Source organism: Sipha flava, unplaced genomic scaffold (genome assembly GCF_003268045.1).
Source record: "Sipha flava isolate LNK unplaced genomic scaffold, YSA_version1 50_pilon_pilon, whole genome shotgun sequence".
Lineage (NCBI taxonomy): Eukaryota > Metazoa > Arthropoda > Insecta > Hemiptera > Aphididae > Sipha > Sipha flava.
The window spans coordinates 1,285,478-1,313,293 of record NW_020273428.1 but is presented as its reverse complement, the minus strand read 5'-3'; the positions used below and the strand labels follow the sequence as shown (position 1 = coordinate 1,313,293).

Genomic DNA, 27,816 nt, shown 5'->3' with positions numbered 1-27,816 from the left:
AAATGGCGACGATTAATGTTTATTATTTTTATGTTTATGGAAAACTCGGAATGTAAAACAGTTCTTTGGGAGATAAAAAGTCTAACGTGGTTTTGAACGTTGAGAAATCCATCTGCTCGCTCCATACACGCAAATCGGCCCAGTAATTGCGAGCGCATACCTTTCGTTTTATTTTATTTTTTTCGCTCGTATCCTCCTCACCTTGTAATAGATACCTGATAATTCTAAAATTAACCAACTCAGTCTACAGTGACCAAATCGTTCTCGTTTTTTTTTTTTTTTTTTTTTGTTCCGTGATAGACCCATGTGGATAATCGCGTGTACAGAGCGTATTTGGTCCTCGGTGAAATGTTATTGCGATTCGCTGATATCTGCGACAGTTGCCCAATCGACGTGACGATGACGTTCGAATATTATTGTTCAGTCCACTAGCATTTTCAAACGAGAATATACAACATAACAGCACGTTGACAACAACTTGGTTATGTTGTTTTTAGAAATGCCGTAAACCATATAATATAACCAATGGCTGATCCAAGATTTAATTTTTTTGGGGGGAGTTTGAAAAATATTTTCCCTTGGGATATTTTTTATAACATTGCAATCAGTGATTGATAATGAATTAAGATAATAGTTATTAATATAATACATTAATTGAAATCTAAGACTACTATTTTCTTGTATGAATAAAAATACAAATTATATACTTTCCCCACACTTAAAAAAAAAAATCTTTTTCTGAATTCGTAAAAATTATTGATTTTTAATATATATTTTTCCTGATTTGGGGGAGGTTTAAACCCCCCACCCCCATGGATCTACCACTGTTTATAACACACCTACATGGTAGGTAATATATATATATATATATATATTAGTTCAGCTCGCGAGTAAATACAGAAAAATTTGTCTACGACGGAATTGCACAGGATTTCTTCTTTTTAAACAAGTTTCCGGCTTATCCAGTGGTTGTTTTACGCGGCGTTACTTGATGTACTTTAATATCGACGGCGTCGTATGGAATGTTTTCTTATAAATGCACACGCCCCAGGACAATTCTGTCTATAGAATGAATCCTGAATAAGCCGGAAACCTATGTGCCATAAAAATGGTATTTAGCCCCCGGTCACAAATTATATCATAAATATTGCGCAATTTGGACGAGCTTGGAAACTTGTCCGAACCGGAATATTTATTAAGACTTCGCGTGGTTCCGATGCTGACAGTTCTTACTGTAACACAATATTAATATATTCGAAGTTATGATATTATAAGGCATATAGCATTGTTTTCTCGCCACATTAACACCGTTACTTAATATTAATAACGAAAATGTATTTATACGTTTTATCATGCACACCATATATATGTGTATTTTTTATTTGTACAAGTGCCGCGTATACGGTTTAAACTTATCGATAATAGAGTAAATAAAAAAATAATCTTCACACCAACATATAACACGAGTGGACGTGTTACAACAACTTTAACATCCACACCTCCTACATAAAAACGTCCCGGAATGAATATATTTTAAGTCGTGACCCTGCAAGGACTATGTAACGAGTTGTATGCCTACATAATAATATCCAATTGTTCTGCATATAATATTATATAATTTTATACATGAATTCCATAGATCCGCGTTGTTCAGTGCACCACATCGTACTTGCAGTTTTTATGCATTCATGCATTTTGTTCGGACCTTGATAGTTGACTGTTTTCTATGCAATGTGATGATGATAATAATCATAAAAATAATAAAAATACCCAATTTCTTCCTTGTCTCTGCTTAGAACCCAAAACGTATTGAGATAGACATCGATTTGCCTACGTGTTCTGAAACGAAAGTACACAATAATCAAATACTATTACTATTTTTCTACAATTCTGGTTTTAGCTAACTGCATGTTAAACTTAAGCATAAATAATTATCGTCATAACTTGTCAATGTCGCCATAATTAGATTTTTGTGTAATTAATATCATTGTAGCGTCCGTCATACTTCTCAATAATTTACAGACGGCCTATCAGATGTGTACACTGAACAATATTTTGAAGAGGGCGCCATCTTTCAGGTTGTAGATTTTTATACTAAAAACCACTTTTAATCTCTAAAAACATATTTAATAATTTTCCTAAATTTCGCGGGGGGGGGGGATTGAGCTTTATGAACTTTGACCTTTGTGTACACACCTGCGATCTATTATACAGAGTGAATTTATTAACGTCAACCTTTGTCATAAATTAATCGTAAAGACAAGTGTTTAACGTTATAAATATTACCCTTTATACTCGCATATAAATACAATTAATAATCATTGTTTTCTATCAATCGCTTGCGTTAGTCGTCATTGCCCTTCAATAACAAGTTCCAAAATAATAGACCTTAGACTAGACGATCATCTACTATAATATAATATTTTGAAGTCGTATGTTTAAACTGCTCAGGTGCAACAAGTTCATCACCTCAATATATTGAGGTAAAATATATATATCAATATATATATATATATAGTGACGGTGCTAGAGTTTGCGAGGCCCTGGGCAAAATTAATGTTGGGTCTTATAATTTATATAAATAAAATATTTTAAGTTCAGTTAAATCAGAACCGCGGGGCCTTAATTATAATTTAAGGCGCGGGACCCTGAGCAACTGTCCCTGTTGCCCACCTCCTGGCGCCGTCCCTGTATATATATATATTATAACATAGTAATGCTGTAAAAATCTGTAAGTACAAGTTAATGTTTTATTTACAAATATAGCTGATAAACTATTATTGTATAGTAAACCGTTACAATATTCGTGACCAATGAGCTCAATGTATTCCCCCACCGCTGGAAATTTAGAAATATTGCGATTATCCTATGACGTGTGTTGGTAGACCTAAGAAAAAATTAATTATTTGTTATTTTCGCGACTAATAATTCTTATATATTAAAGTTACTGTAATAACGCATATAAAATATTATATTCGAAACGCGATCGGCACTGAAGATGATCGGTGTAATATTAAATAAATAATAACAATTATCTAATAGCTATATATATATATATAAGTGGATAAAAAATAAATAAATAATTATGAAAAGAGGCTTGTGATCGATCACTCGTCAAATCGCAACAGTTCTGCGTATCTGTGAATAGTATTACAAAATAGCAACAAGTTTTACTTTTATTCGCAGTACTGTAGACACATTAAGAATGGTGTATAATGAACATAATGCGCGTTTTTAATACGCGCTCATGAACGTACCTTAAATACCAGTTATACCACTTTCTATCCTTATCTTCTTCCTATATAGTCTAAAACAAGCCTGAAGGCTTATATTTAATTTCATACCTCTGGATATGCATGTACATATTAGTTTTACGAATACCGTTAAAAAAATGCAATAGATGTTTTTATCAACATTTAATTGTTTATAGCAGAGGTTCATAACCAGGGTGCCGCGGCACTCTTGGGTACCGCGAAATTATTTGAAATATATATTTATTTTTTAAACGCCTTCATGAAAAATATAGCACTATAAGTAATACAACAGATTGTGTATAAATAATTAGGTATATACAATATAAATTAATGTATTAATTATAAAACACATATAATTTTTACACAGTAATACTGCGATGTTCAATCTATTTTAATTTTCATACTGGTTCAATTGCTATCGATTTTATTTGAACTATTTTAAAGTTATTTATAGTGAAATACTTGTGACTTTATCTTATCTTTATTGTTTATTAATTGCTAAATAAAACCGAAGTTACAAAATATAAATTTAAATATACGAAATATTACTATTGCATATTCAGTATAAACTATAGAATATAGGGTATAGGCTATAGGGTGCCTCTGAATTTTTAAACAATAATAAAGGGTGTCGTGAGTCAAGAAAGGTTGGGAACCTCTGGCTTATAGTAACGATATGAAATGATTTATATATTTTTTCCAATAAATACATTTGTGAATAAAATTTCAAGCTTTTAGATTTCGAGAGTTAGCTAGGAAATCGAATACAAATGTTGTTTTTTTAATTTCTTTCCATTTTTCAGATTTTGAGTTCGAAAAATGACGCTGAAAGTATGAAATCTACATCAAAGACCGTAACTTTCGATTATAATGATTAAATCGCTGAGAGTTCATTTAGTAACATTCCTCTCATGGCCGATTAAAAACGGAGAAACTAGCCAAAACAGTAATATTTTAGGCCAACGCGTCAACGATATATTTTTTTAAACTACAATAGAATTTCGTTATAACGACCAACCTTTATTAACAGACTTGTGATTGTAAAAATATAATGTATATACGACTATGAGAAAATAGTGGTTATATTATTAAACCGGCAAAACGTATTCTGCTGATAAGTATCGCATAGTCTTCTTGAAGAAAGTTTAAGACGCCTCTCGTGTAATTTTTTTCGAAATCAATATTCATGAAATAAGATTAATAATCAAAGATTTCGATAAATAAATAAACTGCAAAAATGACCATACCGAATCATTTACAATTTTAAGGGAATGTAATTATTTTTATTTGGTGCAATAAGAAAAGATTTTTCGAAAATCGTATTTTTAAGGGTAGAAACAGTTTTAGGTTCCGGTCCGGTTGTATAAATGTTTTAAATTTTTGGTGGTTAAGAAAATATTTTATGTTTTTATTTAATATGTAGATTTTAATAATTATTGTATGTGTAAATGAATATAGTATAACTAAACAAAACTTAATAGGTACCTTAAGACGAAAATTGTGCAATTTATTCAACTAAAATAATTTTTTACAACTAAATAGTAATTTTTCTAATATATAGTAATATATCTCCCGGGTGAAATTTTATATAGTTCAGCTAATAATAATAAACAGTAACGGGACGTTTTGGGAATCTTCCTAATTCGTTTTATATTAAACGTAATGTTTAATCGTCCGAACTCATATTATCTGCGCAGTACAAAAATTTGATTACCGGTCGAGTTTCGTACGTTTGTTATAATGAAACGAATGGTATTAACTGTAGACCGATTTTTTTTCTTTTTAGAAAACATTCATCGGAACCTTATAAAACTTGCTCGCAGACTTTCCCTTCACAACTACAGTAAATATAATCGAAGTCGTGTACGTATTATGTACACGTACACCTGCAGTAAACTCCTCTCCTTCGCTACTCTGATAACGTTTCTTACGCAGTTAGTCACGCTCGGACATCGTCGTCACGAAGACGCGATGACGCGACGCATATCATTACGGTTATGATGGTTATTTAAAAGGAACGGTAACACTTTTACAGAAGTTGATATAATCTCTCGCGTTCAACCCAATATTAACTTATCTACACGGGCCTTTATTGGACCAAAAATGATACGCATTAAATCGGATTAGGTATACCCATAGGAGGAACTAAGAATTTTTACGCCCGGGGAAAATGTTAAAATTACGCCTTATCATAGACCAATAATTAAATACTCTTCTCGAGAATTATTTTCTAATAGTTAATTTACAATCATACTTGTTGAGTTTTAACCTAATAACAGTATTAAACAAAGTTAAAATTATCAAATTATTTGTTAATAATTAAAAAAATTACACCCTCTAAAATGTTACGTCCGGGGACGAATCCCTTACGAGTCTTCCAACCAAGGACTGCGCGAGGAGGTGGGCAATAGGGGCAGTTGCCCAGGGCCCCACGCCTTAAAATTATAACCAAAGCCTCGCGATTCTGATTTAACTGAACTTAAAATATTTTATTTAATATAAATTATAAGACCCAACATTTATTTTGCCCAGGGCCTCGCAAACTCTAGCACCATCACTGCTTCTACCTCTAGTCCCGCCCCTGGGTACACCCGACAACGTAATACGAGTATATCAGTACGATATTTCGTGGTGATTCAGTTGTACATTGCATAAGTTGAGCGAAAACGTTAGCGATTAATTCGCGTAGGAGTGAATTACATTCGCGGTGCAAACGTTCGGTTGTGTATCGTCACGAAAGCGTATCGCGATCATTAACGTTGCGATTCGCCGTTGCGTTCACCTGCGATATGCCGACGCGCGTTTGAAAAAAACGACGCAAAACTAATAATGTACGAAGTGGAAACGTTTTCGCGTCCGGCGCGCGGTACACACATCGACGGACGTGACCGCGGCGCGTACAATAACGCGCGCGCTTTCGCTTTCAGGTATTTTATTTTTGAATATTATACGGTTGATTATAATTTACGTACGTGTTATTTATATTTTTTAATATTTATTTTTTATTTTTTTCCCGGACCACGCTTTCCCTGCGGTCGTAAGCCGGCGATGACCGACACGACATTCACGAACAGCTTTCAGTGCGACTGGTGCGCTGTTGCTCACTCGTAGCACTCGTCGCCGTGTCCATCGATCGTGCAACGGATGCCCTCCCCTGTCTTACCGTCGTAATCACGAATCGGTTGGATTTTCGAATCGCAAAACTTTCATGGTACGACCAGGACGTGGTACCCACGACGGCACCAAAAAACATTCTTGTCGATAAAAATTTATGGAACGATTTATTATTTAACCAAACACGCACTTGAAAACGTATCCGACGCTGACAAAAATAATCCATCACGAAACAACATGAAATTTTTTCGTATTAACGATATCGAATAATTTCAAAAACGGTATTTCACAGCCAAAGTTCTTGTCTTTAATGTTGAAAATCTGGTTGCTCAACTAGGACTTAACATTCCGACTGGCTCTTGTCCGCGCTAAATCGTTTCGATCAGTGGCGTAGTTATGGGGAGGGTGTAAGGGGTTTCCATCCCCCCACAAATTTTTTTTTTTTTTTTATGATATTTGATTATTATTTATTAATATTTATATATTAGAATAAAATATTTTGATTTTACTATGATTAGGTATATATTAAAAATTGAATAACAAAATAATTTTCATTAAATATGGGACATAATAATAATATCATTTTAAATGTAATATTATTACATATGACCTCGTTTTAAGATATACTAAGAACACTTACAAATTTACTCTTAAACACCCCTCCCCCTCAGAAATAAATTGTATCTACGCCACTGGTTTCGATAAACGAATCGTGGACTTGTGTAGCGTCCTTTATATTTGAAATACAATACATGTAATTATATTTATCAGTTCCGTTCTTAATATTATAATAGTAAAATATGTATAAATAATTTGCCGCAGGGGCAGAAAGTACAGATTATATACGAATAAAATATCATTTTAATGCGTAGCGTTTCAATGAAATAATATCAGTACGAAAAATAATCAAAAACATAGTTCATCAAAACACAGTAAATTAACCCCAATAATTCTATTGTCGGTTTTAATTAATAAATTATCATTAACGGTGTATGAAAGATAAATAATGGCTACTACAGGTTATACGAATGAATAGTTTAACAATATTATTATTATTATTATTATTATTTTTAATCGGAAACCCGCAGTGGGCAATCAAAATAATGAATATCTGATCGCATTTTTAAGTATTAATTCACATTTTACGTGTAATTATTTTTATAATTCAATTGTAACTGAACAGTTTAGAAAGTATATAAAGTATATACATATTTTCAAAATGCATTTGATTTTATGAACTACGATTTTTTTTTTCAATTTTAGAATAGTTCAATATATTACTAGTTTTTTTTGTTGTAATGTCTCGAAACAAGAAAAAATAAACATAAATTAGTAAAGCCGACAGGCTGCAGGTACCAGTTTTTTCTCATACCATAATCTTGAACGAACGATGGGCATTCTAAATATTTTAGGGGGCCACATTCCTCGTTGCACTACGTCAGGTAAGATTATTCCTTGCGGGAGAGACAATGGCCTTGGATGACTGAGGACGACCGGTCTATAACCCACTTGACGAACCGAACTCGGCCTCATTCACACTAGACCACAAACGGCCTACAACGCTTGATGGTCAAACCGAATGAATAATTAAAAATAATATTTGGTTGCGTTTAGTTTGGATACGTATATAGAATAGATATTGTAATGGTGTTTTCGGGAACTGCATTTTATTGTTGCATCCAACCGTTATAAGTATAAATATTCCGTTCTTATAGTTCAATAATTACTGTATCGGAGTCAATGGAGTTACTACATGACTGCATAGAAGTATAATAAGGCCAACATTAAATCTGCACGACGGCGAAAACGCGAAAAATATAAAAATTAAATAGTTTTTTCTCTCTTAAAATATTATAGAAACGGATAACTCTAAATGGTACATGCACAGTGTATAATGTAAGTCAACGAAGTATGATGGCGATAAAAAGTCTAGTGACAAAATGTATAGAAAGTAGGCGAACAGCAAACATTATTGTAGGTCTTAAATAATACGACTATATGAGCTTAACAAGTAATAACTGTACTCCTATTGTATGTGCCATACGAAAAAAGATACTATTCAGACCATGTGTTGTAAAAAAAAACTAGTGCATTGAAATTGTACTATGACCGAGTTTTATAAAATTTATATGAAATGAAAAAAAAAATAAATAAAAATGCAGACGGTAAATTTACAATATTATAATATTTATGTCACGATTAGGTCCGTTCGTCAACGTTTATTAATTTCCAATTCGAAATGTAAGTTAATTTAACTTGTAATATTAGGAAACTGCCCACTATGTGCAGTAATAATACTTATGACGTTATGTATTAAGCTCTTAAAATGTTTTTGAACAGTATTTACATCGTTTACCTGCAAATAGTTATTTACACGATTTGTATAAATCACATGAACAATAATAATAATATTTATTTATTCCTTGTATTATAAAAAATACGAATAACAATTAGAGGACCAAATCAATTTTTTCCAATCTTTTCAATTTGAAACTTTAGAATGATGATGATTTTCTATTTTTTATTTCATGGAAATCCATGTGATTATTTTAAAAACGAATAGTGGTCAATAGCAATGACAAAAAAAAAAAAAAATAATATTCTACATCCAAATTATTATGACGTTACGGCTATATTGTGATTTATGCATTACGTAGGTTATCCATGCTAAATATTACACGAGAAAACAAAACGCATCCGTTTTTACACCCAAACATGATTATGCACAGCATAACCCGTTTGGAGTTCCATCCAAACAAAAAGTTATAATGCATCTGTTGTTTTCGTTGGTTATTATTTAATATTAAATTGCAAAACTAATTGCGTCATATAATTATTGGTGTCTCGTACATTTGTCAATAAAACATCGAAATTGAAGTCGAAACACTCGCAGCTAAATAGTATACTCAGCACAGTCTTCGGCGGTGAAATTATTTTAATGACTAAAGACTATTGGTGTGTATGCGTTTACGTTCACTATACACCGTGTCATTCGTAGCGTATTGAAAATGCGATTGTATTATTGTTGATATATATATATATATATAAACAAACGTTTAAGTTATTTAATTTTTGAATACATGATTAGAAATGACCCTTCCACCAACTCTATACGTTACTCACTCTATATATTTCGTACTCATGATTAGTGTGCAGAATATATGAAATTTATTCAAAAATAAAAATTGTGAAATGTTCAGAGAAAACAAGATAAAACGATAAAATGTGTTTTATCTACCGACTGCTTAATTTTTAAATTATTATAAAAATATATAATGATAAGATTCGTTAAAAATTCGAAAACATTTTTGACGAAAAAGTACTACTATCCATCGCTCTGTATAACAATATTCATACCGTTGTCAGGTGTAATACGAATAAAATAATAACACATGATAATCACTTTTACTTTAACACTATTGTTATCTTGCATTTTATATGAGGCACATGTATAATAATAATGATTAGCACACGTACCATACAAATATTATTGTATCAGACATTATTCCGATCGGATCAAAATTATTTGGAGTGCTCATTCAGTCGAGTTTACGTTCTAGAAAGTAGAAATGAAACAAACTAATCGTGATTTTTTTTCGAACGGGCTTCCGTTACGATCGAAAAAAATAACCAAAAAACCACTAAACATTGCAGGTTTATTTACCGCGTGTGTTATTCTCAATAGAGACCGTTACTTCACCGTTCAGTTGCTCCAGCGATTATTTAAAAAAATAAAAAATTTAAATAAAAAAAATAAATAAATGTAAACAAGTGTTTTGGTATGTGGCCATTTTTTTTAATATTGCTTTTGTGTAAGTCGATTAGTTAGCGTATTCGTATAGCATTCTTGTTGTTACACTTAATAATATTTAAAAAAAACAAACTTATGTAGAGTCTTAAACTTCAAAATTAACATAAACCTATAAAACGAAACAAATATATATTTATTATTTTGAGTGCAGTGATAAAAAATATTTTACGAATAGTTAGCGTTTTTTAAAATATGTATTATTCTCTCACACAAATAATACAAATCGAAAGAAATCTTAATAATAAATTAATACGTATAGAAAGCTAAAACGTTTTCGATCGTGATATTCACATATACACAGTTATACTATAGGTCACTTTGACGAGTACTATAATAATAATACACAGGCGTGTTTCAGAAACTTTACATATTAACGTGATGAATCATTACGATATTAAAACCCAAGTATTGTTCCGTTCTTAATAGACATTTATCAATACGTATATCATATATTCAGTAAAACTAAGTAACCAATAACTATAAATAAACAATCGAGTCTCCGGGGGGCAATTCGGTTAAATAAATTACGTTATGACGATTATTTGACGAAAACATCAAGTATAGTAGTGTACAGTACTGTAGTTGATTCAAAAGTGAAAACATTTAGTGTAAACAAGCGGGTTATACAAATATCAAGTTATGAAATCATGACAATATTTGGAAAACAATATTGTATAACATAATATGTATATAGATATATTATACTTTTGTTCAGGGGTGTATTTGAAGGGTGGGCCCATGAGGCCTGTGCCCTCTCCATTCACTGTATTTTATACTTTATTTATTATTGTAGGCCCTCTTATTTTTCACGCACGGGCACACGATGAAATACTGGAATATTAACCAATATATCATGATAATATGATACCATTGATTAAACGGATCAGCATTGCTTAAGCAACACCCTGAAATAATTATAGGACCTGAAGAAGTAGTTGATGCATATGCTAATAAACACCCCGACGTCTTCAGTTATTATAATTACAAAAATTATATTTAAAAATATGTTTTGTTATAAATTTGTGTAATAAAATATTATGTTTCTATCAAACACTTGTATTTTGATTATTTGGTTATGAATAACGACAGTTTTTTTAAATAGAAAAGTTATAACTATGTATACTTTGAACTTTTTGCTTGTGCCCCTCCCCCCTCAATAAGACATTTCTAAATATGCCCCTGCTTTTGCTTTTATTCTTTTAATTCATAAACTATTGACACCAAATTTAAAATTGAAAACAAAACGTTTCGCCGAATCTCGCAACTGAACGCATTACTCAGTTACTGACACCACGTCAGTGCACCTACTTAAGTGGCGTCGTGTACTTGCGCACGTCTTACTCGATTAGATCGTGTCTTTTGACAAGAGATGGTTCAACGGTTTCAGTCCAAAAATCAGACGAAAAATAAACATCACGATGGATAATACCTTATTCGCGGTCCATAGCGACGATGATGTTGGATAAGGCTGTCCTGGCGTCACTTTCCTCGAACTCGTCCAACACTTCCATAGCTTTCCGCGAATGCTCTTTTTGCAGTTGTTTCGTGCAATCGATCCCGGGCCCTTTCATCACGATATCGTGCACCTATTCGGCGATGCAGTAAATCACATTAAGGTAGTGAAGAAAAAAATTGTTATCGTTCATGTCGCATGTAAATATTGTTTGATTGTCATTCAATATTGAACTGAATGCTTAGTTTTAATAACAACTTAGGTTAATCGTTTGTAAAACGATCCATATGCTTTGATTTAATTTGGTTTCTAACCAATTCTTATGTGTCGGGGTGTTAAAAGTAATTTTATTTTATCGATATTTTGTATAAATTCTATCATTACGAGCCAAGTAAAATACTATTGTTTATTGTATATTTTACGCGAGAATGATATTTTTGGGTTTGGTTTTCAAGTGCAAAAATAAAAAAAATTATGATTAATTCTGTTTCATTCGATAACATTTCGTCGGTGAAAGTTTGTTAATTGAATTTTAATGTTTTGTCTGTTTTAAGTAAGTACAGTGTTTCGAATAAACATTATAGATTATACAAACTTGTCGGCAGATTATAAAGTTGCCTATGCTGAATTATTACGGCAAGAATGTTTTGTATTCTAAATTAAATTAATTATTCAGTACTGTTCTAATTAAAGAAAATCAAATTATTGTTTCCAATCAATAGAATAAGAAATATTTTTATTTTTAGTTGATATATAATTAGATACTATTATTTGTGGTAATATCACTATATTATAATTAATTCTTGTATTAAAATATCATTTAAATGTCCGCATAATTTACTTCATATTATAATAATTATGTAGGTATATGATAATGGAAATCAATTGGTTTACTTTGACGTAGTCGATGTCTTGAACAGTATTCACTCCTTTGTCGATTTCTTCAAATAACGCCGGGTCGTGTTCGAGATGAAACATAACAGGCGCTGAAGTCAAATTAAAAGAGATTCCCAGCGAATACGGCGAACTGGTCAAAAACGGTTCCAAATCTAAATACGCCTGCGTAGAATTCATAATAATATACATTAGTGTATGATAATAAAATAATATTATAAGATTAGTATATTTCTATTTGAAAAACGTTCGATCAAAAGTGCAGTGTTGATGTCAGGTTAAATCATAATTTAAATTAATGATTTGAGATGAAACTGTAGCATTTATTTTGAAAATTACATTTTATTTCTACAGTAAAGGTTTTGATGTATTTAAACGTACAGTTTGCAAAGTTGACGTCAAAAACAGAAATTAAAAACGAAATTAGATCCAAGCAATAAAATAATTATCATTAATTTGATCGTTTAGTCTCACTGAATATTATCGAGATTGTTTTCGAGTATGGGATAGTGAATCCCATTCGATACTCGTAGTAACTGTTATATAAATGATAACAAAATGACGAGAAACAAAATGTTTGAAAACACTAAGATAAGTGACTAACATGACAATAACAATACATTTAACTATGAATCACGAATGTAAATAAAATTAATTAAAACGATGTTGATATTGACGAAATTTAGCTTGAAAGTACAAAATCTTTAACAGAAAATTGTTTCGAACTGTGCAATCGTATGGTATCATATGCAGTACAGTAAAATATGGGCATTTTTTACTAGTTATTATTACGAATCGTTGCGTGCGTAAACACATTCTTGTCGTTTTATAGTATTTTTAATAATAAAAATTGTTTTAATAATTAGATAATCATTTGATTCATGAACATCAAAAAATAAATAAATGCGTTCGTTTCCACTACAATTTTTTACCTTAAACTACATTTTTAACAGACTTAAAATAAATTAATGATACTGAATAATGAATTTAATTTAAAATACCAAACATAGTTTTATTGTGTAACCCTAAATGCCACCAAAAAATGTCGTGTACTAATAAATAAAAATGACATAATAATTTAGAGCATATTTAAATTTACTTACTAAATATGGACATTTAATTTTTATTTTTAATTTATAATTTGTTTGACATTTTAATAATTTAATAATTTTAATAAATTAACATTGTACAAATCAGAATACATTTTTTAAAAATGTGTATTTATTTTTCATATAGGAATTTAATAATAATTCAGTGTAAATTCACTAAATCGTTATTGTTAGTTTTGTAGAATAACTAGTTGAAGTATATATTTTTGGATTCATTCGGTACATTAACATTAGAAGTGCTCATTATCATATAAAATAATTATTTATTTTAAAGAACTACGGCGTTTTGTGTATTAACATTAACGTATTTGTATAAACTGCAGAAGGGTACCAGTTTAAATCGCGGAAGTAAAAATCACGAAATATTCTAACAGCAAAAACATTAATACCGAAAAGTAAGAAATATACCTGGATATACCTTTATAATATAATAAGTAATAATGAACATTAAAATCAAAATATTATAAAAATTTAAATTAAAATTTGATGTTTTTCCTAAACTTGTATAAGTATATAAAATCAGTGGCACACACAGGAAGGGTCAGGGGTGTCGACTGACACCCCTCAGAGAATTGGTGGGTGGCTAGTTCTGTGTGGGACAAATGAATATTTGTTTAATTTAATACTAACCTATTTTTCAGCTATCCAAATCAACATACTAATTATGTTTGCCCTAGAATTAAAGCGTCACATGAGAATAAGTAGTAGGGCTCAATCCCAAAAATTATGCTATACAAGTTTATAAATTAATACCCAGATAATTTAAAAATAATTAATATTAGGTTTATTTAAAAAAAAAAATTTTTTTAGTATCTTTGTTAGTAAGAAAAAACCAAAAATACTTAAAAATAAGAGTTAAACTATGCCTAAACTCAGATTTTACTGGTGGGGGTAGATGGGTACCTCGAAATATATATTTTCGACACCCTTGTCAAAAATCTGTGCGCCACAGTATAAAATACATCATCACACTATGCTATGATCACAATATATATATAAAGTATATAATATATACTTTATATATATTAGCTTTATATATTATTTATAATATATAAAGCTTGACAGTGATTAGGTTTAACCACGGCTTATCTTTATTACGTGATCCAAGACGGAATAGTACAAAATTACATTATTGATTATCTAATATTATTATATTATAAAGGTATACCCACTAACGAAAATGATTTCTTTTTTTCGCTATTAAAGTTTTCGCTGTTAAAACATTTCGTGATTTTTATTTTCGCGATTTTCACATGGACACTCTGCACAATGCAGTCGCAGGACGTGGTTGGTTTACCTGCCAGGCCAGCGACAAGTGTTTACCGAACAAGAACCCTTGTTTCTGCAGATGTTCGCCGTGGCCGGCTAGAAGGAGCGCGCCCTGGCACGTCTTGCCCAATAGGCTACCGGCCGACAGCACATTGCACCGGGTCCAGTCACGCAGGGCCGGCGTCAGCGGCATGTTGCCCAGCGGGCCGGGTGGCTGCAGAAGCGGGTTGAAGTGCAGCCGGGTGGAGCCGAGTGGACAACGGTCGAGTGGTTCGAACGGCGACGGCAATGGATTGTTTTGCGCGTCCCTACGACCCAGGAATTCAGCTTCGGACAGGTCGCGGAGCGCGCTGCTGATCAGCTCCATCAGCTTTAGACGGTATCGTAAAAATGAAAACAAAAAAGAACGCGTGTTACTCATACACATTGTCACGAATATTATGATCTATCAACATTGTGCAAACGTATGATTTTTTTTAACTCCGTCCAGAATAACATATTATTTATCTTTTCCATCAAATCGAAGTTTATTTTTTAAGTACCAATCGGGCATAAACTTTTATTATTGGTTCACGGCCGATTCATGTTAAATTTTAAACGTGATTTACAGACTCGTAATTCACACCAACAATGCGTCCACTAACTTTCGAACTGAACACACGCACGATGTATATAGCGGTTAGCTCGTACTAACCGTTAATTATTATTTTGACAACGATTATCTAGTACTCGGTTAGGTTATATTAGGTTAGGTTTATTACTGAAAATTATAAAATGTACATGATTTTTCGCCGAGCACGGCTGAACTGCAACCACCGGCGTTTCAGCGGTTTTTCTAATATTTTCCAATCAGACGGGAACAAATGCCCACATAGCACCCCTCCCAACATCGAATACTCTTTCGCCCCCGAGCAATACACTCGAATCAGTACGGTTTTCAGTGCTCGACTCACGTTTGGGTTTTTGAGCGCGGACAGTTCGTTGTACGAGTTAGCCAGTAGATAGTCACCACTGAGTAGCGCGACCTTGTTGCCGAAGCTCATGCTGTTATGGACCACCGGTTCCGAGAACAGTCCTGGCCTGATATTTATCAAACTGTTGTGCATCCGATGACTGGTGCGGATCATCTCGGCGATCTCGGCCAGGGCCCTTTGGCTGCGTAACACACCGCACTCGTCTTCGTCTGCAGAGCTGTCCACGTTCAGGTGGCCGGCCGCTTTGGACAAAAGCAACACCACTAGGCCCCAAGCCTGCATGTTGTCTCGGCTGTTTTGCAGCAGGCCCCTGCAACAGCAGCAGAACAGGTGAGAGACGGAAACTCGTTAGTTATGTAAATTACAGGGCAACTAGATAGATATTAGAAACGGCCATACCATATTTTTATCACACACGCACTCATCCTATAGCAACTGTTTCCTCAGTGATTGGGTAATGCGTAAGTAGTGTATTTAATTAAATTTTTTATGGGGGAAAAGGGTTACCAAACTAAAAGTATTGTTTTGTCAACCGTGATTATCGTTTGTTAACTTCAGACTCAATAATAATTACATAATATGAAAAATATGAAACTTGAATTGTTTTGAAATTGTTAAAACAATTATTTTGAACTGTAAAGTTGAAATCACGTAAGGTTCATTCTTAAAAAAAAATAATTTCCTGACATTTCGAGCTCGATCAACTTCCTCCATAAATACTTCTCTGCGGTACCGTAGTATTAATCTAATCAGGTTCATCTAAGCTTACCTGCCAAGCCCACGAACATACTGTAAACTGCTAGTATTTAATGATATACCGTATTTACGACGTAAGAGTACGGGAAAAAATACCCCGAGTTATATAGAGAGAGAATTAATAGCGTTTTGATAATAAATAATAGCTTATTTACCAGCGAAATGTCTTTTTATTCCGTTGCGAACGTAATTAATTATTATTTTTATATGGTTTATCAATATTCAACAATTATTTAAAATTAATAAATGCTTACGCAAAAATATTTCTGTGGAATTATACCATACAACAATTATATATATGACAAAATAATTATTATTATATATTTTATGCACAATAGAAGTGATCGATTTACGTTGTTTATATCACAAATGGTTTTGAAAAAAAAAATGCTTGGACTTTAGAAGAGACTAACCAATCGTCAATCATGGCGATCGGAAATCTTCGGAAATAATGATCGTCGGTGGTGTTCTATTACAGATAAGAAATATTACGAAAGTTGGTGCCTAACTGAATACAATATCGATGGCCCCTGAATCTGGGACGGCAACAACTAACCGTTCGACCGAACCCGTGACCAAGTTCGCCCTTAGTTAGATAAGGCTTTGCAAAACTTTTAAAACCCATATAATATGTCATTTAATATTAGTGTTCAATAAGTAATACGAAATCTTTCCGTGGTCACATTATGGTCATGACTCACGAGTAACGTGTAATTGTAATGGAAAACCGATCATCATCCACACAATCGCGGTCTATCGCAGTCTCTAAGAAATTTGCGTGTCCTGACGGTTCGCTATGACTTCGGCCATTGAGCGCGCTTATACATGTTGGATGTCACGGTGGGCACGTCAAGGATCAGGTCGGATCGCAAACATTTCCGCGGAATCGCCTACGAGAATATTGCACTCGAGGGGTACAGATGAAACGCCATACATTCCCAATCGGCATAGTGGACGAATAATAAGAAGTACGACGCAGAAAACTACAGGATGTGGGTCGCGACCGAGTTCGGTTCAAGTGCGGCAACAAAGGCGCAGCAAAACGCGCGTGTACTCACTTAGCGACCTTCAGCAGTGGATGGTTGGATGTGCCCAGCTTGCGCAGATGCAGCGCGACGTTGGCGATCTCGTCGCTGAGCAGCCACCTGAGGCTCAGGAACGACGACGGGTACCCGACCACCTTCTCAGCCTCGGACACCACGCGGTTCCAGTCGGCCGTCTGCGGTGCGCGACGCCGGCCACGGTGCGCGGCCGTCGCGGCCGAGCCGTACGTGCGCCGCAGTTCCCGGACGGCCGCAGCCGCCGCGGTGGTTAACGGCGCGGCGTTCATGTGGTGCACCGGCGGTGCGAGTCGGACGACGGACGTGGCGTTGAATGCGTGGCCGCGAGATAACTGCGCGGAAGACGCACGTATCGCACACCGGTGGAAGACGGTGCAGACGGGAGTCGCGGCAACGGGTAGGCACGTGTTACGAGTTGGCGCGCGACGTACTCTCCCGGTAATGTCGTACAATAACTGTACGTTGTTGTATAGAATGACTTTTTCGATGCTCGCACTCTGTACTCGTATTACGTGTGCCAATTAGTACCTAGAACCATTAACGTTTTAATGTTTAAAAAAAAAAAATCTCAGTCCTGGTGCTTAAAAATTCAAAATCGAGGTTTCGGTTGACCACGTGTTTTAAGACCCCGGTTCCAATTTACTTTTCAGAACTTTGGAACAAAGACCATATCATGTTAATGTGTAATATTATTGTTTCCTATAAAATAAATCAATCTTTATCCTATTATAAAAGCGCAGGCGAACGAGGATTTAGGATTATGTTGGGTACTAAATGCAAACGTTCGAAAGTTAATTGATTTGATACCTATTGAATTTTCATACATTTCATATCAGAAATCCATCAACATCGAAATAGCACCAAGTCGAACGATCAATTCCAAATCAATAACTATTCTATACTGATTTGTTTTAATTGTTTGTCAAGTTGCCATAGGCGTAGGATGATCAAATATATTGGGGGAGGGGGCTGCAAAAACAACAATAATAATAATAAAAAAAAAAAAACACTAAACTAAATGAAAATAAGACTACTCGACGAAATGAGCAAAAATAATACAAATAATTCTGGGGGGTTAATATTCGCACTGGGGGGGGGGCTAAGCCCCCCCCCCAAGCCCCCCTAGATACGTCTATGAAAGTTGCATTATTATAGTTTTTTTTTTTAAATTTATTGTAATCAGGTAATTGTTTATATTACTCTGTTTCACCCTTTTTATGAGGACCGCTAATATTACAATTGATTATGCATTTTGTATTATACAATTACTTACTATGTATTCAATGGGTATTTTATTTATTTAATTACAAACAAATGTTTTGTCTGGTAAACGGTCTTAGCTCGCAGGTTTAACGTTTTTTAACGTATTTTTTTTCTTTAAAAAATGCAATTTTCAATTAGTTTTTCGTTTTCATGTGTTTCGGACTTCGTCTATTTACAAACATCTTTGAACTTCTCTCGTTAAGTTATCCGTTTCTTATACGACGTTGATTTAGTGAATATTACTCAGCTCCCCAGCGCGAAATTGAAAATACACCTTTTCCATGGTATTATATTTTTGATAACACATAATCGATCGGGAAAACGAGTGTTGCTTGTCACGAAAAATTATCCTGTATAATATTACATAAGTCCAATAATATCACGCACCGTTTGCATTTGTTTTTTGTTTATAATTATTATGTATTATATTATTTTCTTGTAAATCTTTTTGTCTAAACGCGCCACGGGATACACGCGGCTGCCTTCATAACTATCAATAATAATAGTAATAATAATAATAATAATAATACCTAGGTAATAGTATAAACAACGTGCAATATTATTTCGAAATCGGCTTTTCGTTTCGAAAATGATTTCTCTCACGGCTTGACGCGGTTTTCGCCGTACACAAATAGACACACATAATTATTATTAGTATTATTAGTATTATCACATTATTACGACAATATAACGACACTCGCAACATACGGAAGTTGTTTATACATTAGTTGTACATTCAGGGTTGGATTATGATCATAATATGAGGGTGCTATCACAAAGCCCTTTTTTACTTAAAATAATTTCATTTTTTTATTCAGATTTTGTTATTTGTAATAAATATTAATTAAAATTAGTATACCATATTTGTATATTGTATGTAGTGTAGTCACAATTAATTGATAAAACAGTACTTTATACTTATTAGCCAGTTATTTTAAAACACATTATGACCCTTCTCAACTTGCATCCCGGGACTATTGCCCCCCTAGCCTTCCCCTTGATCGAGCCCTGAGCACACCCTGAAAAAAATTATGTCGGAATACATTTTGATGGATTTAAAAATATTTAATTGAATTTGAAATTCAATAACCGTTCCACATAGCACATGCTATTTGGTGGATATTAATAGATATCCGAAGTATACTTATTAAATCTAGTCCATATATAACTCTACATAGATATAATATAGATATCCATACAAGATTACTTATAGGCTAGATTTTATTTGGATATTTTGGACATCTATTAAATATCAACAATATCACGTTTCTTACACAATAGCATTTATTATTATTTAGTGAAGTTTGGACCTCCCTAGCAGTGTCTAACCGTCCTGCGACATTGGCCACACAATTTTATGTATCTGAGTCCCAACGAATTCGCACATCTAACGACAATTTGTTTTTTAAGCAATTTTAAGGAGAAATTATTAGCTGCTTATCTAGTGTTGACGTCATCTTTAATAAGTGATAATATATTATGTTTATTTTTATGTATACGAGTATATAGTACAGGTTTTTATGTAGGTATAAATTATTCATATTAAGTACATTAAATTGTTCATATAATTATTTTTGGTCGATATATCTAGTATTTATTACATGCTATTCAAATACACATATTTAAGTGTGATATCGGTATATTTTCGTTCAGCGATTAAACGGTGTCTGTTATATTGGATGACCTAGTGAAGTTCAACATGATTCATAATAACGCGTCGACTACTACAGCGGAATCGGCTGAAAAGATGAACTGCTGCTACTTGACCTTTCGGACGGCAAATAAATTATGTGATCCTATAAATAATTTGAGAATATTTCACGGTAAATAAATTCCTAGGTTATTTTAACTGTCGAATTGACGAGTTCGATCCGCGTCTATCTAACATCGAAATGCTTGAAAACGCGAGTTACACTCACATTGTGCACAACGCAGTTCAGCACTATAACACACACAATATTGTTACGTTTTTTAAATTTTCGCTCTGAATATTTTTATCGTTTGAAAATTTGATTGACCTCGAACGCCAATAGTACCTTAGGTATTATATATAGGTAATATTACGACTATAGGTAATAATAGGTAATAATTACAACCGAATTGTCTATAATGTAACGTAATAATAATGTAACACATGATGGCGAAATAAAAAATTGATGTGAAAACACTTTTCGACAAGTAAGTTTTTCATTACGAACGTGCACTACATCGAATAGTTTAAGAGCTGATTGTAGATTTTTATCGCAACAAACATTAATGTACATCGTTTATTAACGTGTGGAATGATCTGAAATCGAAAATACAGGAATCACGTAAATAAACAAATAACTTAACAGTCCTCGGGACGTGCGATCGGAAAAACGTCGTATTATGGCAATAATAAAAAAAGGCAAATTTTGGAACAAATTTCACATGTTTAAGAGTTACGGTTGAAAACAGAGACGGTTTGAATATTTACATTTTACCGGGGCAGTATGATTTAAACCATCCCACCTACCCAGAAAAAATTATTCTGGCTTCCCTCTTATCACATTAAAACTACTTAAAAGTTAAAACGTAAATTATGTATAAAAATATGTTTAAAAATATACTGGTATGCCAACTAAATTTTAATTTATTTAACCAAAATGTACATAAAAAATGTTTTACCGGGACACCGCCCCGGTAGTAAGTGCTTACAAACCGCTTTTGGTTGAAAATCGTCGCGATGAATATCGAAAAACAGTTACTAACCATACTTGGGCTCTATCGACGTACTCACTGTATGTCGTGTTTCCGATGCATGTGCCGCGCGGTCAGCACACGTGTCGGTAGCCGACGGGACAGCCGTTCGGAGCGGGGCCGAACCGATCGCGTGCGACCGCGGTGCAGATCCGACGGCTGCGAATCAGCGCGAAGATCCCTCGACGATCGCCCACCCGTTCGCTGGTCCGAAGTCACAAGTGCACAGCTTCGCACGGATTATCCTGTGGGAACGTGAGAATCGAATCGATCGTTTCAACCGACAATCGAAATAATTTCAACAATAACATACGTCCGAAATATTGTCAAAAAAAAAAATAATAATAATAACGGCTTTCGTGTCGTCGCTCACGTGGATCCAGTGCGGACCGGGTCGGCGCGTCGAACGTGTTGTGTGCGACGCGACGTGCGTTTGTGTGTTGAGGGATCCGTACGAACAGCGCCGCGGAAAATCGACGAGTTACGTAACAAACGTACAATGGTAATCTCTCATTGATCGCGCGGAAAACGTCATCGCACATTGTTGGTGATGCGGTTAATTGTTCAGTCGAACAATTCGTTGTTGATCGGATGATCGTGCACGCGTGTGACGCATAACAATACGTTACGCGACACTGTTATGTACGTTATACGATTGTTTTTGTTTTTAATCGACATTGGTCGTGTATTGAATTATGGATTCGCAGTGGCATGCGCAGGGATAATGGGGGATTTTTTTTTTTTTAATCTTAAACGTTTAAAAATGTATTCAAGAAATACGACGGGGCAGTCACGGTGGTTTGGAATGGATTGGCGTTAATGAACATAAATCGAGACATTCCATTATTTACAAAATTTAGTGTAAAAGCCAGAAAAATGTATTTCCGCCTTTATTGCATTTTTTTTTTTTTGTATAATAATAAAGAATAAAGATTGAAAATAATACATTTTTATTTATGACATCTCTCTCCCATATCGAATTCCTGCGTACGCCACTATGAATTCGGCACGACGGTAACGTGCGCGAGTTTCTGTTATCAACCGATTTAAATATCATCCGGCGCGATAAACGAAAATAATTTCGGTAAACTAAATCTCTGCCGGAGTTACGTAATGTCGGCGCAGAATCCGTGTTCGACGCTGGAGGGTCTTCGGCTCCGACCGCTTTTAATATCGACGGTGTATAATTTATGTAATGTACAATATGCTCAATACTATGAGATATTCGAACTTTGTTTTACTCGTACGTAGAAAGCCCGTGTGCAATTTTTCGTATCGATCTACTGCTTATCGTATTATATACTCATTGTGTCAATATTTCGAGTACAATAAACCACTACGGCGTGTATACCATATCGATTGTGACTACGTACAACAAGATTGTTTGATGATAATGGTGGAAAAAATTAAACGTTTAAACACAAATCGTATGATATCAAATTGTTAACTTTTTTACGATCTCAATCCATTTAAAGAATACCGCGTCTTTACAAATATTAATCATTTATTTATGTTTATGATTTCTAAACAATTTTATATTTTTCACATATTTTCTATACGGGACCAACGGTTGCGAAATAAAATCGAAAATAACAGATTCTGAAGTGCAAAACATTTAAGAGAATTTTTTTTTTATGCGATTTATTTTTTTCATTTGAAATGTTTAGGTAAACTCATGATCTACCCCAGTGAATCCCAACGTGCATAGTTCTAACTATCCTCTAGTGAGTGTTTTTTTTTCTTGATTTAGAAGAGACGATTCTACAATGACTTTAATTTTTATTGTTTATAATTTATTGCAATAAAATGTATGTTTGTAACTGCGTACAATTTTTTTCTGGTTTTTTTTAAATTAAATTAAAAGTCTGCTCATAAAAATAAACTATAATTTTTTTAATTTAATTGAAGACGATATATAAGATTTTTGAAAATCTAGAAAGGGCGTTGAGTAAAAAAAAGTTAAGAAACGCGAGTCTCTTTCGTTTTAAATTGTTAATAATATCTACTAAAATTTAAACAACTAGAATTATATTATATTTTGTTAATAATTCATATTAATATATATTTTTTCATTTTTATTGCAACATAAATGTGATTCGTATGAATAGAAATCAATTAATACTAATAAATTAAATAAATATTCAAATATATATATATTTAATCGATTAATACAACCAAACTCTTAACTAATAATTGGTTCTATTCCATTTAAATACCTATTCCTAATACTAATCATTTCATCTTCAAGGTCGATTCAAAATGATTTAAATTATTATTAATTTTATAATTATATAAGTATACATGTATTATCTATATTATATTACATATAATTATTTTAAATAATTTAAATTTATAAAATTAAAAATAATAAGCTAGGTATTATAAATTATGATTTGTTAATTTTTTTTTACTATTCATTTGATTTCTTACAACTTTTTCATGGGTTGCCTACATTTCATTCGAATCTTTGAAGTTGAGATGCAATTTTGTTGAGTAGAAATTCAAAATGTTAATGTTGGATTAGGTTTTTTCGATTAAGATAAATATCAATATGGCTCATCGAATTCATTCCGGTAATCGATGGAGTTATGGGCCTAGACTAGTAGGTAATTTTAAAATTATCATTATTGTTGGACTGTTGATTTTATGTTGAATTATTATTCTGTTGAATCTTATTGGGAAAATGTATGAATATTCATGTTTATTAGGTTTATTATCGTATAGGCTGTGATAATTCTTATATTAATTTATGCTTTTTATTATCTTTCCTCACATAGATAAGTAGTAGTTGTCTATGCATTTTAGTTCATTTAAATTTAATCAATCGAAATTAAAAGTTATTAATTATTTTGTTGTTTTTGTATAATTATAATAAATGTTCCGTAAACTTCGATAGTAATTAATAGACTTTAAAATTAAAGTCAGTGATTTCCAAAATATTTTAATCTAAGTAATATTAATTTTTTTTTAATTTATATTATAAAAATATTATTGAGAAATCGGTCTTGTCGGTAACTGCACGATATTTAGGACATATTTGCAATCGCACGATTATTTTTTGTTACGTTATAGATACATGAATTTTTTTTTTTTTTTTAATTTGGAACTCGCGCTGTAAAAGTAGGAGAAAAGAAATTCGTGGTGTGCCAAATTGGATTCTTTGATAATGAAAATGTTTACCTTTGAACACTTTATCCGTTGGTTTTTTCTATTTTGGATATTTGTCCTAGAAACCACGCCCAGAACCTTAGGGCTCTAGCTCTTTCAGCAACCAGCGCAAGAATTATTTTGGTGCCCCTTCTCCAGAAACGACTTAAACCTATAATTTAAACAGGCAGAACTGGGGAGCTGAAGGGGCTGAGCCCCATTCATAATCAAAAATGCTCAAAATAATTTTTTAAATGTGCGAAAAATTTGTAAATCATACAGACAACAAACATAATGTTAATAATTTTATTTTTATTTTATAAGAATATACGCTATAAGGCTTTTGATTATTATAATAAAAAATTACATTACATAATGGTATAATAATAATAAATAATACAACGGAAACAAGATAACAATTAAATTAAGTTAAGTTACATAAGAATAAACATCTGAATTAGTTAAACAAAAAAAAAAAGCTGTATTAAAAATAAGATAATATGTTTTTGAGAAAAATTAATTATTTTTATATGTATTCTCTATTAAATCAAAATTAGTTTGTTAAACGCAAAAATGTATAGTTAAATATATTTTAGTCAAAATAAATTGGATTGATTTTAATAATTTATGATTTTTTTATAACTTTAATATTTAGAGAGATAATTACAAAAAACATAAAAACGGGTTTTTTCACAAAATGTTACTTTCATATAGTTTTTTTAGTTTTTACAAAAAAAATATTGACTGTATGAAAAATGTATAAGAACCACTTATTTTAGTAAATAACAAATTCTACAAAAAAGTTTCTTATAACTTTTTAGATAAAACCAAAACTTGTGCGATAATATCTAAAAAACTAGACATTTTTTACATTTTTTCTAAACTTTGAGCTTAGAGCACGCCCTGTTAATCATATTATATAAAGCTCAAATTTTGTAGATCTTATTTTTAGACCCATAGAAAAAAATTCCCAGACGGCACTCCTCAAATTTTGAAGAAAAAAAATCGTTCATATATAAATAACGGGCATCCTAATATATATATATATATTAATGGTATATTTCTACTTTACGGGACACCAACAATTTTGGATTTTTTCTTATGTCGACTTATATATTTTTTAACACTGAAAACGATAGTGCAAACGAAAATTGGCGCAGATAATTATTTTGGAAGTAATAGCCTATTGAAGTTTGATAGTTTTGATTAAATAATCTATTTTTCTATTTACTTTAGTGATGTTGTGCATTGGGTAACGCGGAACCACAATTAAAGTGAGAGATATAAGAGATTATAGTTCAATACCGTAGTGAGGGAAAAATATTTATTGTACTTTTTCCAATTTTTTTTTTTGTAATCAGTATAACAATTGTTTAATAATGAGGTTATATCAGTACCTATAGTTCGTTCCATAGCACTAGATATTCAATGTGCAAAAAAAAATACAAAAAAAGTACAAACAATTTTAATGACAATTCAAGGTTTTACTCGCGTAGCGTGGTTTTAGATTCACATACAGAGCATAATCCCATTTACAACTAGGCTTAGACCTTTGGGGCGAAGCCCTATCCCCCGAAAAGTGCCACGCAGTGGTACTCGAATTTGTGAGTGGAGCCGGTAGGCGTAACGAGCGAAGTCTTAAATTTTTTAAAATTCAAGTTCCGAATTTTCGAAAAAAAAAAATGCAAACAATTTTTTTTACGATAAGAGATAAAACCAGATACAAAATAATTGTTCAAAAAAAAAAGTGCAAAATTTTAATTACCTTTGCGGGGATCGCACTCGGCTACGTGGATAAGTAAACGATGCTGCTATTATTGCGCAACACTTTTATACGTTTCTAAGAGTATTTAAGAGTTTTAGAGTTAACTTTAATTAACTAAAATTTTAAAATTAAATTCTTGCGCCAAATTCTAATTTCACCATCATTTTTTTCACCCAAAATATAACTAAGTCCCCCCTAAAAATTGTCAAATTTTTGGGTGTCCCGTAAACTAGAAATGTTTCATATTAATATATATAATAAATAATATACTGATAGTTTATAAAACTAATTGTACCTACTTACGAGCACGACCTCTCCTCGCATCTCGATATAATAATAAACAATAAAATACTAATCATAATAATAATCAAATTTGTATTAAATCATATTGTGAAATTATTTTATTTTTTTCTATACTTATAGTAGATACAGTAATTTGTGTCGCCAACGTTTGATCGAGTTTAATTGTAATTTTGACACCTTTCGCGCACCTTTCCGATTTTGGCGCTCTGAGCCGTCGCACGCGTCGGTCGTATCGAAAGCCGGCTCTGACCACGGCGTGCTAATTTAGCGTTTTTGAGAAATAAAACTCACGGATATTGACGCATAATGCAAAAAAAAAAAAAAAAAAATTGAAACTTACGTATATTATTTTAGTTTTCGTCGACACGCGAGACGACGATCAGATTTTATTCAATTCCTTCGCGCGTCGTTGTCGTCGTTAACGAACGGTACAGCCGAACAACGGTAAGAGATATTTTGTAAGTACTATTACGGCAAAATCGATTATCAGAATATTATATATAATAATAAATAATATATTATGCAAGCGCTTCGATTTATTTTATTTATACAAACGGGTCTGGTAAACAATATTATTCATGGACGTCACTACAGTGCGAGTTTAAAACGTGAAAACAATCCGTTTTCCGTCCGACTGAGACACGATTGAGCATAAAACACCTTTTTTGCGACACGATTGAGCATAAATTGTCGGCGTATCAAAGGAAATTGAAATACAAAAGAAAACCAACACGATTGAGCATAAAAAACTCTGCAACGTTGCCATTTTCAATATTGAACTGTATTATAGATACAAAAATATTTATTTAAATAATTATAATAATTCAAAATATAACATAGCAAACAAATATCACGTTTTCATAGTTAATATGTAATATACCTAGTCACATTGTATAGTAGATAGATGTGTTTGAACGAAACG

General features: G+C 32.6%; 1 protein-coding gene across 4 annotated transcripts; it reads right to left on the bottom strand.

Moving 5' to 3' along the window:
* Nucleotides 1–1,314: 1,314 nt before the first annotated feature.
* On the bottom strand, nucleotides 1,315–27,390 carry LOC112690581 (decaprenyl-diphosphate synthase subunit 2-like). Of its 4 annotated transcripts, none has more exons than XM_025564616.1 (8): nucleotides 27,235–27,390; nucleotides 21,720–21,924; nucleotides 17,693–18,223; nucleotides 15,858–16,188; nucleotides 14,933–15,274; nucleotides 12,527–12,691; nucleotides 11,609–11,765; nucleotides 1,315–1,839 (listed from the first exon to the last, which is right to left on the bottom strand). In XM_025564616.1, exons 3-7 carry the CDS (start codon nucleotides 17,962–17,964, stop codon nucleotides 11,610–11,612), a joined length of 1,266 nt encoding a protein of 421 aa, XP_025420401.1. In that variant the 5' UTR covers nucleotides 17,965–18,223; nucleotides 21,720–21,924; nucleotides 27,235–27,390; the 3' UTR covers nucleotides 1,315–1,839; nucleotide 11,609. The 4 variants fall into 4 exon arrangements, with proteins under 4 accessions (XP_025420401.1, XP_025420402.1, XP_025420403.1 ...); XM_025564617.1 differs by lacking the exon at nucleotides 27,235–27,390 and adding an exon at nucleotides 21,993–22,136; XM_025564618.1 differs by lacking the exon at nucleotides 21,720–21,924.
* Between the last annotated feature and the right edge of the window lie 426 nt (nucleotides 27,391–27,816).

Bases quoted from the DNA above. Each gene is read 5' to 3' on its own strand.
- LOC112690581 (XM_025564616.1), bottom strand. From the start codon at position 17,964: ATGAACGCCGCGCCGTTAACCACCGCGGCGGCTGCGGCCGTCCGGGAA. The intron at 16,189-17,692 runs GTGAGTACACGC...CTGCTGTTGCAG, and splicing joins CCACTGCTGAAGGTCGCTAA to GGGCCTGCTGCAAAACAGCC. The intron at 11,766-12,526 runs GTAAACCAATTG...ATCGCCGAATAG, and splicing joins AAGACATCGACTACGTCAAA to GTGCACGATATCGTGATGAA.